This window comes from Salvia splendens, chromosome 22 (genome assembly GCF_004379255.2).
Source record: "Salvia splendens isolate huo1 chromosome 22, SspV2, whole genome shotgun sequence".
NCBI lineage: Eukaryota > Viridiplantae > Streptophyta > Magnoliopsida > Lamiales > Lamiaceae > Salvia > Salvia splendens.
In genome coordinates, this window is record NC_056053.1 from 8,615,800 (window position 1) to 8,630,724 (window position 14,925).

Below are 14,925 nucleotides of genomic sequence, written 5' to 3' on the forward strand. Positions count from 1 at the left end.
TAAGGATGCGTTTTGCCGCCAGAATATAACCATAACCAAAATTCAGTGAAAAAAATTTGTAATCAGAGCTCAACAATCGATTCACAGTAAAATTAACCAACAAAACATTAATTCGCGCGTACCATGCATGTTGAAGACGATGTAGTTAGTAAGAGTGTCCACAGTGGGAGAGCCGCGGCCCGTGGCTCGGGTGGGCGGCCCCCACTGCAGAGAGCCACGATCGGTGGCTGGGAGCCGAGAGGGAGCCGCGGCCGCGGCCTTCACGTGGCTCAGCCATGTGTTCCGCGGCCCACCACTGCAGCGGGCCACATTTCGTGGCCCAACCACAAATTTTTTTTTTTTGCTTCTTTTTTTTTATAAATACACACCATTTTTCCTCCATATTTCTACCCCAATTCAAACACCACTCTTTCCAATCTTTCCAATCTATTTTAATTCAACTTCTGAAATATGGATTCCGACGATGAACGGTACCAAGAAGCGGTAGATCTAGAGTTCCAAAACCTGGTTGCATGGGTGCAACATGAAGCTGACGAGGCGGAGGCGGCGATGGAGTTCTTGTTAAACTTTTTTTTGGTTAGGTTGTGATTTTTTTTTTATTTACAATCCAAATTATTTTATTTTAATTAAAATTATAAATATCATATATTATAGTCTAATAAAATTTATTGTAGTTAAATTACAAAATATCATTAAAAAAAAGCAAACAATTTAATTTTTATTTTAGAGCGGGCCACATTTCGTAGCCCTTATTATTTACCATTGTGAAGAGCCCAGGAGAGCCACATTTGATGGCCGCACCAACTTTGGTGGCCCTCGAGGGCCACCATTATGGACACATGTTAAATAGGAAATATCGCGCCGAATTTTTCATTTTTGGGAAGGATGGGATTTCGATTTTGAACGGGGTTCATTTGGTCAATGTATTGGAAGAAGTATTAAATTCAAATAAATCAAAAACCAAATCTGACTAATTCCATGCTAACTAAAAATAAGATAGTGGACAAGCTTCTTTGGGCCATACCCATTCAAATTTGTCCAATTTTCAAATCTGCCCAATGTCTAAATATGGAAATTAAACCGGCCTAAATAATATTTCATTCGTCTCATAGTAGATGTCACACTTTCCATTTTAATTTGTCCCATAAAAGATGTCACATTTTCTCTTTTGAGAAAGTTCTCTCTCACATCAATTATAAAATAATATTTTCTTTCACCACTTAACACACAAAATAACATCTCATAAAATCTCGTATCATCTCCCAAGTGTGACATCTACTATGGGACGGAGGGAATAGTATAAGTTGTAGTATCTACTCCCTCCATGATTCCATCTAGGCATGCACACGGGTCGGAAACCGCCGGTTCCGATTCATGAACCGGCGGTTCACGGTTCATCATTCCCATGAACCGGAACCGGCCCGCCAAGGGTCCCGGCGGTTCTGGTTCCGGTTCAAAAAATCACCGGTTCACGAGACGGTTCAAAACCGCCGATTTTTGGCCTGAACCGCCAGTTTCGGGACTGTTCGGCGGTTCGTAATTTTTTTTTTTTGCATTTCTTCTCGTTTTAGTGTTTATTTCAACGAGAGTACAAGTCACAAGTCACAACTTATAAGTTACAATTTACACTTAATGTTGGACTTGAGCTTTTGGGTTGAAAGAGAGTGTATTGGATGATTATCTTTTATAGCTACATGTTCTTGGATGTGTTGCTCTTTCTTTCAATGTGGGATAAAACTCCTTATTTATAACTACATGATACATCTCCATAATCTTTGTTTATATTAGTTTATATCTTAACTATCTTCTATTATTATAACTTAACAACAAATATAATTATATAAAGTATTATTCTTTAATTCTTTATAATTATCGATTTGTTTGTGTATAAGTTTATGTATATATTAACTAATAAATACCATTATAATTTATACACATTAAGAGAATAATTATTATACAAATTGTATTAATCTAGACATCTAGTGATAACTATAATATGAATAATTATTTATCTATATACAAATCATATTACTCAATAATTGTTTATTCTTATCTATCAAGAATATATTCACGAATAATAATTTTATTTATATAAATTATACTACATCTATTAGAATAACAACTATTATACAAAATCATACTAGTAGTCTACTACTAATATATAAACTATATTATACCACTAAACAAATCATTCTTTAGTTATCTATTTTTATCATTATTATACTAATTATATTAATTGTTATTTTTTTATATTTTAATCAATATATTGAGAAAAATTAACAACATACTTACATTTAAATCCAATTATTTGAACACGTCCACATTCTATAAATATACAAATTATTAGCAACGTGCAACATTCAACTTTAATTAAACTATTCTAGTTAATGCTATTATTATCTATAAATTTGTCTTAGAAAAAGAATAATAACAAAAATAAAGATAAAGTTAGTGAATAATAAAATGTAGTAAAAAATAAAGAAAAGTAGAAAAAAATAAAAGTTTTGTATCCCACATTGGAAAAAGATGAATGAATGATCTAAACATGTAGCTATAAAAGAAAATATTTCAACATATTTTGTCCCACATTGAAAGCGAAACAAAAAATATTCAAGGATGTCTCTATAAAAGAGAAACAACCAAGAATGGTTTCTTAGAATTCTTAAAAGTGAGCACATTTAAATCTAATTATTATTATTATTTGAACACATCCACATTCTATAAATATAGAAATTAACCACACGTCAATATGAAGAGCACATAAAAAAAGAAACTGAATCATGCAGCTGGAAATTGATGTGCCAAATGCGTGTGTGTATATATATGTCAAAATTGAAAGAGCGAAATTCTGCAACGGAAAACTAAATTTACCCCTTTCGAATTCTGCAACGGGATTAAAAGAGCGAAATTGAGCTCTCCACCAGATTGAGCTCTCCACCGGCGGAAGGAGTCGCTGCGGAAGGAGTCTCCGGCGGGTGTGGCATGTGGGAGGAGCGGTGTGGCGTGTGGGAGGGAGCTCTGGGAGTGGGACTGTGGTATGTGGGAGAAGGGTTTGTAATTGTTTGGGGATATTGGGCTTCATGTAACTTGGGCTCAAAATCAAAATAAGTCTTTGGGCCAGTTTTAAATAATTAAATTACATCAGCTAAGCCCAATCGGTTCTTTACGGTTATAACCGATCGGTTCTCGGTTATAACCGAGAACCGATCGTGACCTTCACAAGGGAACCGACACCGAACCGACAACCGAAAAATTCGGTTATCGGTTAACCGAGAACCAATTTTTTCGGTTCGGTTCTCAGTTAACCGACTAACCGATGACCGAATTCCCAGCCCTAGAAATTATGAGCAACATGCAACATGCAACATTCAAATTTAATTGAACTATTCTATTTGATTCTATTACTCCCTCCGTCCCGCACTACTCGCACGTTTCATTTTCGGCACGGAGATTAAGGAATGAGTGTATAGCAAAGTCAAATATTACGGCTGTAGGTGAAATTTTTTACTAAAAATGAAAATAGTGCAAATAACTTGGGACGCCCAGAAAAGAAATAAGTGCAAGTAGTCCGGGACGGAGGGAGTATTATCTATAAATTTGTCTTAGAAAATGAATCATAAGAGCATCTCCAGTGGTCGGCGGACAAGCAATAGCCCAGCCATAGCCTAACCATGCTACATCAGCAACACTAAATTCCTCCTGCCACATCAACTGGATAAGCAACTGGACAAGCAATAGCCCGGCCATAGCCTTGCCACATCAGCACTAAAAACAAATAATTAAACAATCATACAAAATACGGAATTAAATTTACGATACATATACGAGAAAATTCTCTAATAATATTAAATTTTTAAAAATACATTAATTAAAAAAAAGTAAAAAAAATTACATTACTTAAAAAAAATCCTAATCCACGCACTGGCCCATCCCTTCCGGCGCCGCCTCACTCCTCGCCGTCGTCGCCGCTATCCGGGACCCCCAAATCTGCGGCATCTGAGCCCGCGTCAGAGCCCCCCCACCTGTGCCGCGCCGGGATTCAAATCCTGTCGCATACTCACGAGCACGGCGTGAAAAAACCTCTTCTCCTCGGGGTCAGTTGCATTCTTCCATTGATCTATGACCTTGGTCATCTGTGCCCGCGCTTGTTGACGCGCCAAGAAGACAAGGTCGGCTGTCGAGCTGCCAACAGGGGGATGCCGACTGGACCTCCTGGGACCTCTGGCGAGGGCGTTGCGCCCGTCTTTGACCTACCGGGCGAGTGCGGCGAGTAAATGAGGGAGGGGACGGGGTCTCCTGAGCATCTTCGGGGAGGTCGTGGGAACCGTCGCTGATACCCCCGGTCCCCCCTAACCCCCCGGCATCCCCTGCCATCCCGGCATACCACCACCAGATGCCATCCCGGGCATCATCTGCTGCCAAGGGTACATGTTGTTGTAGTACCCTGGCATCTGATTCCATCCACCTCCCACGGGGACCGCGGGAGTTTGAGACCCGCTCGACCCTGAAATTGGCTCGTTGTTGAGATCCATTTCGCGTTGTTGATCTTGTACAGAAATTAAGATAGAGAGAGTACTCTTTAAAACAAGTGGTGCGAATGAAAATGTCGTGCAAATCGCGTATATATAGTGTTTCGAAAATTTAAAAAAAAATTGGCTCGCCAATTCCTCGCCGATCGGGAGGCTGCAATAGCGGCGAGCCGATCGGCGAGAGAATCGGCGAGCGCCCGGGAATCGGCGTGCCCTCGCCGAAATTCTCACCGATTTGGCGCTCGCAGGCTGCAATAGTTTGGCGAGCCGCTCGGCGAGCACCAAAAATCGGCGAGCCGCTCGCTCGCCGACCACTGGAGATGCTCTAACAAAAAAAGATAAAGTTAGTGAATAATAAAATGTAGTAAAAAATTAAGAAAAGTAGAAAACAAATGAAAGTTTTGTATCCCACATTGGAAAAAGATGAATGAATGATCTAAACATGTACTTATAAGAGAAAATAATTCAACATATTTTGTCCCACATCGAAAGTGAAACACAAAATATTCAAGGATGTCTCAATAAAAGAGAAACAACCAAGAATGGTTTCTTAGAATCATAGGCCCAACAAATAAATATGGGCTATTATGAAATTATTATTGTATTTATTTATTTTTTAAAATTAATTTTTATATATAAAAATTGATTTTATAAATAATAAAATTTTTTTAAAATTTTATTGAACTGGGGGTTCGAACCGGTGAACCGCAGGTTACGGTTCGTGATATTTCCGAACCTGAACTGGCCCGCTTGAACCGACGAACCGCTGCCGCCGGTTCTGGTTTCGGTTCCGATACATGAACCGGCGGTTCCGAACCGCCGGTTAACCAGCGGTCCGGTTCGGTTTGTGCATGCCTAATTCCATCCCCCATTAATTAGCATCAATTTCCTTTTTCATATGTCTCAATTAATTGTTACTCTTACTTTTTACTTCCTTTAGTAATGACCCACACATTCTACTAACTCATCTACAGGCGTTTTATTATATAATAAAGGGATATATTCATATTCATATGGTAAATATTGTTAAAAAACACTTGTTTAAATCTTGTGATCTAACAATTAGATTAATATCACGTGTCATCTAATAATATAGATTACTAGTCTAATAATGTAACTTAGCTAATAATGTACTAGTACTATTTTAGTAAAATGGTGTTTCATTTTAGTCTAATAATGTAGATTATTAGTCTAATAATGTAACATCTTAATCTAATAATGTAGCTTATCACAACCATCTAATCCAAGGATCGAATGATTGTGATTTGTGTTGGTGTTTTATACTAAGGACCGTGTGAGGACTCTATTACACCCCATTAGTTAAAATATAAAAGTTAGACCCATATTCTACTGACATTTTCCACTAACTTTTTATTATATTTCTCAAAACTCATGCCAAGTTAAAATGTGCTAATCAAGGGAGACGAAGGGAGTAGTTAATAATTTTATATGGTAAATGAATTTGTTCAGTTGTGACATGTACACTCAAGATTGCAAGATGTGACATGTGAATACATTCCTCATGAGTGTTGGAGAGTGGAACCATGTTACGGACTCAATTCCCACATCGGTTGTGAGAACAACTGATGTGGGGTATATAGACTAAATGAGCTCTCTCTCCTAACAGGCTAGTCTTTTGGGATGAGTTCTCCTGTTTGGTCTGTATCAATTGGTGCTTTCATTGAGAGCCCAAACGGCTCAGAGTGGTGGCCGGGCAACGAACTCGCCGTGACCAACGAGTGCGTTTGGGACCGCTCGGAGTGGTGACCCACGGAGTGGTGGCCGGGCAAAGAATCCGCCGTGACCAACGTGGCCGTGACCAACGAGAACTCGGAGTGGTGGCCCACGGAATGGTGGCCTGACAAAGAATCAGCCGTGACCAACGTGGCCGTGACCAACGAGGACGTTGGCCCTTAAAGGAGGGTCGAATGTTACGGACTCAATTCCCACATCGGTTGTGAGAACAACTGATGTGGGGTATATAGACTAAATGGGTTCTCTCTCCTAACAGGCTAGTCTTTTGGGATGAGTTCTCCTGTTTGGTCTGTATCAAACCATTTTGCATTCTGGATGTAAACCTTAATGGATGAGCAATAAACACAGTTCTACTTGTATAATACCCATATGAAGCTCCTTTGTGTGGATTGCAGTTGAACTATGTGGGTTGCTTCTTGATATTTACCAGGATTGAAAGTTAAATTTGGAAGGAAAAAATGGTAAAACAAAGATGAATATATACGACCTACGAGGAAGAAAATGAGAGAGTGAGTATGTTTATACATGAAAAAATTGATTCAAAAAATATAAAAAAATTCCTAACTAAACGTTTATTTACAATAGAAATTTTAAGTTTTAATCAATAAATACGTAAATAAAATATTTAAAAATTGGCTCATCTATCTACGTATTATTGCACGCATCTTCGCAGAGGCCGGGTGTGCACAGATAGACGATTCAAGCAATGCCTTAGTAGATATAAGCATTAACATTCTAGCTGAGATTAGATTTAACCCCTCAAAATCACCGATATTTCGACGTCCTGGAGTTAGCATCCCATCTAAACCAACTACTTCATCCGTCCACTTTCCCTTTTGATTTGTTCCAACTAAGATAATCAATTGCTAAAAATAGAAACACCTTTATACCTATTTTATTTTCTCTATCTTACTTTATTCTCTCCACTTGACACAGAAAATAAAACTACATAAAATCTCATGCCACCCAAGGAAGAGGTCATCTTCCTTGGGGAGCGAAGTATTCTTCAACCTAATTTTGACTATCATGAAAAGAAAGAAACGGAATTCAAATAGCTTTAGTCGCATAATACTATAAAGGCAGTTCATAAAAATTTCACAAAATCTCTCGCATATTATCTGTCAGAACTCCAATGCTACGCAACAATAAAAAGCATATACAAAAAATTTCCCATCTCATTAAGTTAATTGCCCCCATACATACATTAAATCACTGAGTTTCCGGTTTCCATTTATAGCTTGATGCAACACTCATGTTATATTTGTATCATCTACCAGAAATTTCGTAAAAAAAAAATGATGCAAAAATACATGAAACTAATCAGCCACACATCAGTTATTACCAGAATGATACAAAACAATGGGTTTAGCTACTCTTTCTCTTAATCTTTCTAATGCGCAACATGCCAATGACTAAGGTAGATGGGAGCCGCTACGAAATCGCATTTGCCAACGGTATCTTAATTCCACTGCTCTCATCACAAAAAATTTGCATCGATGCAGCTTATCGGACTCGTTACTAGCAAAGTTCTCATGCCATGGCCTGAATCCTGATAGCATAAATCAATATCACTTTCATGCCAAGCACTAGAAAGAAAATCATTTATCAGGTACTAAATAGTACTACTCCCTCTGGGACCGTAATAAAGACGCGTTTCGTTTTGAGCACTTATTTTGAAAAAATAATATAATAAATAGTTAAAGTGAAGAGAGAGTAAAGTAAGATAGATAATAATTTAGAGAAGACTCTTATCCATTTTTTAACTCTCTTACTCTGCTGTATCTTCACTTTAACTATTTATTAGTACCATTTTTTTTTAAAACGAAATGCATCTAGACGGAGGGAGCACATGGATTGGACATTAAGATTACTGGATATTCAGATCTAACAAGATAAATTAAATTGAATAAAATAAAATAAATATATGCATGGGTTGGGCATTACTATGTCCGAATATATCTTGCACAGTGCATTTAAAAGATGGTCAATGGACAGAAAAGCACAAGAGAAATTAAAATTAAATACGATACAAAAATGCCCGATTTATTTGAACTATATCTTATAAACTTTATGATCAAAGTGAAAGCATAATGCAGAACCCAAGAGATACGAAATACACATGTACCATGGCGATGAACCAGTTTATTTGGATCCTTGAGCTCGCTGTGTATCATATGGCCCCCAAGCACCAGCTCCAGGGCCATAAGGAGGATAGCCTTCTCCACCAGCAGGTGCCTGAATCAGGATCGGGGATGTATTGCTAGAGTCAGATCGAACACGCATGATAAATTGATGATACAAAGCTAACAGCTCTAAAGTGTTCTTTCCTAAAGGCCTATTATTTATGGAGAAAATTTGCTAAAATGCTAGGATTTATGACTTACTGGGTGCATTGCGTTTGTAGGCATCATGCCATATCCAGCAGGATACGGATTTCCAGGATACCCGGATTCGGGATTCACATAATTTGCATTATAACCCACACCTGCATCGAGACTCCAAGAATAAGGCTTACACTGCATAATCTTTACATGAACTAGATGGAGATATGCAGATAATCATATGATGGGGTTGAAGCTGCGGCAAATGATTAGATTTGTATCCATTGATATGCCAAACATCAGAAGGTGCACACTCTTTTCCATTAAAACTTTCTTCGACAAGAGATTTTTTATCCCAACAGAAGTCTTCCTCAAATCATTTGCAGGACAAGATAATTAACGGGACCGAACATAAAATACCTGAAATTCCAACTGGTGCTGCAGCAGGAGCTCTTTTTTCTGCACTAGCCAATTCAGCTCGAAGTTTTTCCAACTCACGAGCCATAGTGACTAATTTACTCTCCATCACCTTCCCATGTTCAAAGCTTTCAGCAAAGCTCTTCTTCTCTAGCTCAATAGCAGCCCTGTCGAAAACAACAAAGTCTATCGTGCACAGAATATAAATAAAGCAAATACAATCACGACATTACAATTCACACCCGCACCTCACTCTCTCCATCTCATGTCTTAGACCTTCAATTTCCGCCTTAAATGCCGGAACCTGATGCAAATCCGATGTAACTCTACCTAAATCTTGGGTCATAACCTGCACCTGCGCAGCAAGTTCTTGCCTACCAACGGTTAACTCCTTAACATCCACGTGCACCTGCACGAGCTCAGACCTCATCGCATTAACAGCATTAAGGTCATTCTCCAATTTAGCCGACTTCTCATAGAGCTCCCTCATTTGCAAGTCCTTCTCAGCGTGCAGCGTTTGTGCGTACTTGTTCGCCCTCTGAAGTTCATACTGTGTAACCTCTAATTCCTGCTTAAGCGCCACGTGCGTTGCAGCCAGTCTCTGGTTATCAATTAGCAGCACCTGGATGTCGTCATGCTGAACCGCCAACCGATCCTCTATGATGGCGGGGTGAGGAGGGAGCTGTCGAGGTTCGGACAAGCTATAGTGGGCTTCTCTGACTTCTTCGTGTAATGGTCCCCGAATGCCTCTGGGAAAATGTGGTTCAAGGATTGGGGCATGATGGGGCAGCCCACCGTGTGGAACCCCTTTAGAAGGAATCGGAGGCCCTCGATTTCTAGCCGACATTTTTTGACGCTTGGATTGCTAATTTTCTACAGAAACAGAGCATAACGAATATGACTTTCAGATAAATTAAAGAAATTCCAAATGATAATGCAGGCTGCAGGAAAAAAAAAGAAGTCGTTAATTCATAGCAAAACATGGACTGAAATTTATTGAAATGCCAGAGATCTATCATCATTATTTAAAAGGAAACATGCTTCAAATTAAAGGGCAACAACTGTAGGGCAAACATAAAATAAAATTACAGATATTGAAAAAGCCTCTACACAAATCAAAACTGAAATCAAGAAGCCCTTCAACTTTTAGGCATGAACCAAATGATTGATTTTTCCCCCAACATAATTCCACCAAGTATCGAATAATAAATGGAGAGAAGAGCTATGGAAAGAGGTAGATTCCAATTATTCATTTACCCATTCATACCTATAATCCAAGAGATTGAAAATTGAGTTGGGGGAAATGTGGCAGTCGGAGAGCTGATCACTAATTTTTCCAGCACAACAGAGAGGGGTAGATGATGCTATATTACTTTACGTGTGTTTCAGGCTGAAAGGGTTTCGAAACCGATGGAGAAGAGAAAAAATAAAATCGTAAATTTTCTGTTTTATTTATTCCCCTTATTTTTCTTCACCATAAATTGGACTAGAGATAATAGTTGGGCTTCACAAATTCTTTCAAAATAAGCCCAATGCCTATATCGGTGAACAAAACTAAATAGAGATTGTAAAACTAAGGTTTTCTTATATTATAAAAATAATTAATGAAATACTGAATTACATGAACAAATAATGACAATAGTTGTACTAAGTACAATCCATTGGGCTAGCCCATCGAAATTTAGATCTAGTCCATTCGGGAGGCATTGGATTGAAATTTTCAACCATAACCCTTTAAATTTAGTAGTTAATAGGGATAGCCTAGAAATTGCAGACTACACTGATATCCCTAAATCACGTGATATTCAAACTTTGGTTATTGGGAAGATTCAAGGTTGAGTCCAAGTGTTGGAGTAATAGGATTTGCAAGCCATTGACTAAAAAAGAAAATAAACATAAATGTATTTATTGATGTATATGATAATTTGCATATGATCTATTTTATTCGATCTGCAGTCTTTCTAAATAGATTATTGAGTGGATTATTTTTATAATAAAAGTATTAAATTTTTTAGAATCATTATATGAGAGCTTCAGCAATCGAGGATATTCAAATCATTCCAACAACCGGTAGCAGAGCTTGATCATATGCTCTAATTTATTTTTAAAAAAATATAATTTTGATATCCGCAGTGGAATTGGTTGGTATCTAATTTTGCAAATACATTTAATTTTTCAATGTTTTTCGTGGATGTTTGTATTTCCACATGGTAGACTCGGAACATTCCATTTTTTGTTTTCTCCATGTAAACTCACTCCCTGTAACGGAACATTTCATTTTTTGAGACGAGTTATAGGAGTTATAATTTTAGGAGTATAATTTTTTATTGAGGAACAAAATTGAATAGTCAGAAGCAAAATTTTGTAATTAGCAAACAAGATATTGGTCAAACGAAATTATAATTATGCAATAAAGTGAGAAATTACAAAATACAGTCTAAACATAATAATAAGAAGTTGATGCTCCGCCACTGTTGCTGCTACTATTCCCTAACGCTGGTCTCAATTGATCAATATAAATATCACACTAAAACATTCAATGATAAATTAAAAGAGAATACAAAAATAAGATCTGGCTTAGGAAAGACAAAAATGTGCAAAGAAAAGCAACCATAAATTATCAATTTTAATGAAGTTGTGTTCAAATACATAAGAATCACAATTATACTATATGCTACTACTTGACACCAAATGCCAAAAATGAATACAATATGACAATAGTGAATAATAAAATGTAAAACAAATGGAAAAGAAAAGGCTAACCAAACCATTTTTCAACTGCCAGCCTCAAATATACAGAGAACCGATAACCGGGCCTGTAGATGACTCGTTGAGCTCGACTCTTGTCCTTCGACACTCAATGTACGAACAATCTTGCGGGGTCTAGGGCAACATCTGAATGGGAAAGAGTTGATTGAGTGTTAATTTCCAAATAATCTAAAATCAATTCATAGTTCAAGTTGCAATGAAACATACATTACCTTTTTTCAGGCATTACTCCCAGAATAGGAAATTATCAATGGTTCTGTGGAATCTCTTGTTGATGGCTTTGTGTAATACCAGAACAAAAACAACTGTATCGTTGCCAAAACAGTTCCAATCCCGTTGGGGACCTGAAATACACGCGAACAAGAGGATCGTACCTTACAGATCTAGATATAAAATACCATTTCATAAGAAGAGATCTTACGTATACAAATGGATCGAAATTGAATAGTCCGTATAAGAGGAACGATGTGCTCATCAAGAACGTGCAGAGGGACAGATGAAACGGCATGAATTCAACGCTTTTTGTTCTGATCACCAAATTCTGCCAAAAAAAACCATCAAGAAACTAAGCTATGCTACAAATAAGTCTCATTCAAAGAGGATTGAAGGCTTCACGTACGATTATAAACAACGGTGAAGCAAACATAGATACGAGGGCAGCACAGCTTAGAAATCCAACGGTCAGATGGCGGACTTCAAAGTTGCTCATGAGCAAGCTTCCCACTGCAATAGCTGCAAACACTACGAAAACTGACAAAAGCAGCCCTAACATCCTCAACTGCAGGGAAGGAAATTCACATAACATGTTTAAAATTTGATAACCTATTGGCTGTAAATACGAAGACTGTCAAAGCAATAACCTTTTGATTCTTTTCAGCGTGTACTATGAAGATAGCGATGTAGACTAACTGGAAAACTCCGCCAACTGAATTAACCGTTGTGACAAGCAAGTTGTCAGTCGAGATCATTGGCAAACCATACCAAGCAGTGATCAAGCAGTTCAAGAGAGCGTAGATGTAAGGCAGCCATGAGAACTGCTCTGTTGACCCGTTCCTGATAATTCTCCTGAACGTAGGCCTGCAGAAAATGATCGACACAACCATAAACAAACTTGCCATTGCTGATTAAACTTTGTCCTTCCTACATAGTTTCAATCTAAACAATTCGAGTAAAATGGGTGTCAGGAGCAGAAGAAACTCACACGGGAGATAGAAATAGTCCGAAAGCAAAGATATTCCCTGCAGCAGAGTCAAAGCAATTCATGAGAGTTCGGTTCGGTTCAGTTCAACCAAGTTTAGCAGAAGGGACTATAAGTCTCAGTCTTTTCCTTATATCTATTGTTTCCTATCTTAGTTTCCCAAATAGGATTTGATCTTTGTTTAGATATTCTTATGGTTTAAAGCAAGAATGCTACAATTGCATAAGAAAATGCAACACAATATCAAGCTTTATACTTTCTTCTTTGAAACACATCTTGTTTAGAATTGCATTAAAACAAACAATGTAGAGGCCGTTCGGTTTGCAAGATTGTCTCTCGGGATTAAATATGTAGTGTGTTTAGTACTCCTGGATGGATGATCCTATGATAATTATTCATAACTCATAATCAACCCTCTCTGACTAAAATAATCTCACAACTTAATCCTAGATTATATCTTATTACTCCCTCCGTCATAACTAAGTGAGTCGTATTTCTTTTTCAGATATCCCACTACGTAGAGTCATTTCAATTCTTTGACAAAAAAACAAAACATCCAGTCCCTCTTACTTTATTCCATCACATACTTTACCACTTTTCTACTTTATCCGTCTCTCCTGATTTTCTACACAATTTTTTAATCTTTGTGCCCAAAAGTTTTGACTCAACTAAATTGTTACGGAGGGAGTGCTATTTTATCTAGGAAACCGAACACCACCGTAATTGTTTACAGTAACGAATCAAACCCCATACTTGGCATTCACCATTGCCTAATTCTTGATAATTTAGATATAGAATTAAAGATATTTCCTCCCAAATTTTAAGAAATTCAGTACTATTACCAGAGAAGGTTTAAACTTTAAAGGGAAATAGCTACATAAACTCATTCAATCCTTTTTAATAAAAGATTGAATATCACAAAACAACCATAGAAACGAACAGAAAGGAAAAAACCCATGAATAAAAAAGTAAAATTGAAAGCAAAATACAAAGGAAGAAGTAGGAGTTAAATACCTGCAATTCCAGCTGCATCTTTGCAGGCTGTGAGCACTTGAATCGAACCCAGATAATCCATCTAGGTTTTTTACTCAAAACCAAATGGTAGTCAATTTCGTCAATAACTCAAAAGGCTCCATGTATATTGTAGACCATTCAAATCAAAGTCTCTCTCAAAATATCTTCTCTTTCTACTTGTTGTAGGTTGTCTATCTGTTTCCAGCCAAGCAGAAATTATGGAGTATAATTAACCAGAAATGTTAAACCCTCACGCATTTAAAAGGTGGAAGGATCACAGGTTTAGTATACTTGAGTTTTGTCGGCTGCTCAGACATAATCTATTGGGATCGGAGTTCTCCATTATAGGTGGAATGATTAAAGAGCACATTTTATTTAGAGGGTCCACAATGGTGGCCTGACCATCAAATGTGGCTCTCTTGAGCTCTCCACAATGGTAAATAACAAGGGCCATGAAATGTGGTCCGCTCCAAAATAAAAATTAATTTATTTACTTTTTTTAATGATATTTTTTAATTTAACTACAATAAATTTTATTAGACTATAATTTATGATATTTATATAACGAAAATTTTCTAGTTTAAAAACAACAATTAGAAAACCAAGTTTTGGAACTCCAGATCTACCGCTTCTTGGTACCGTTCATCATCGGAATCCATATTTCAGAAGTTGAATTGAAATAGATTGGAAAGATTGGAAAGAGTGGTGTTTGAATTGGGGTAGAAAAATGAAGGGAAAATGGTGTGTATTTATAAAAAAAAGAAGCAAAAAAAATTATATTTTTCGGTGGCCGGGCAGCGGCTCTCGGCCCGCTGCAGTGGTGGGCCGCGGGGCACACGACTGAGCCGCGTGAGGGCCGCGGCTCCCTCTCGGCTCTCAGCCGCCCGTCATGGCTCTCTGCAGTGGGGGCCGCGCACCCGAG

At 37.7% G+C, this 14,925-nt stretch overlaps 2 protein-coding genes across 4 annotated transcripts; both read right to left on the reverse strand.

Moving 5' to 3' along the window:
• Positions 1-7,441: 7,441 nt before the first annotated feature.
• Positions 7,442-10,448, reverse strand: LOC121787636 (protein FLX-like 1). 3 transcript variants are annotated; one of them, XM_042186436.1, is made up of 6 exons: positions 10,290-10,448; positions 9,271-9,895; positions 9,026-9,189; positions 8,669-8,769; positions 8,410-8,519; positions 7,442-7,826 (listed from the first exon to the last, which is right to left on the reverse strand). In XM_042186436.1, the coding sequence occupies exons 2-5, from the start codon at positions 9,867-9,869 to the stop codon at positions 8,427-8,429; spliced, it is 957 nt and encodes a 318-aa protein (XP_042042370.1). In that variant the 5' UTR covers positions 9,870-9,895; positions 10,290-10,448; the 3' UTR covers positions 7,442-7,826; positions 8,410-8,426. The 3 variants fall into 3 exon arrangements, with proteins under 3 accessions (XP_042042370.1, XP_042042368.1, XP_042042369.1); XM_042186434.1 differs by having other exon boundaries at positions 7,442-7,833; XM_042186435.1 differs by having other exon boundaries at positions 7,442-7,833; positions 9,271-9,963.
• A 1,169-nt stretch (positions 10,449-11,617) lies between these two features.
• On the reverse strand, positions 11,618-14,334 carry LOC121788043 (bidirectional sugar transporter SWEET2-like). Its single transcript, XM_042186896.1, has 7 exons — positions 14,004-14,334; positions 12,993-13,029; positions 12,652-12,868; positions 12,411-12,569; positions 12,213-12,332; positions 12,004-12,135; positions 11,618-11,917 (listed from the first exon to the last, which is right to left on the reverse strand). Exons 1-6 carry the CDS (start codon positions 14,062-14,064, stop codon positions 12,010-12,012), a joined length of 720 nt encoding a protein of 239 aa, XP_042042830.1. The 5' UTR covers positions 14,065-14,334; the 3' UTR covers positions 11,618-11,917; positions 12,004-12,009.
• Between the last annotated feature and the right edge of the window lie 591 nt (positions 14,335-14,925).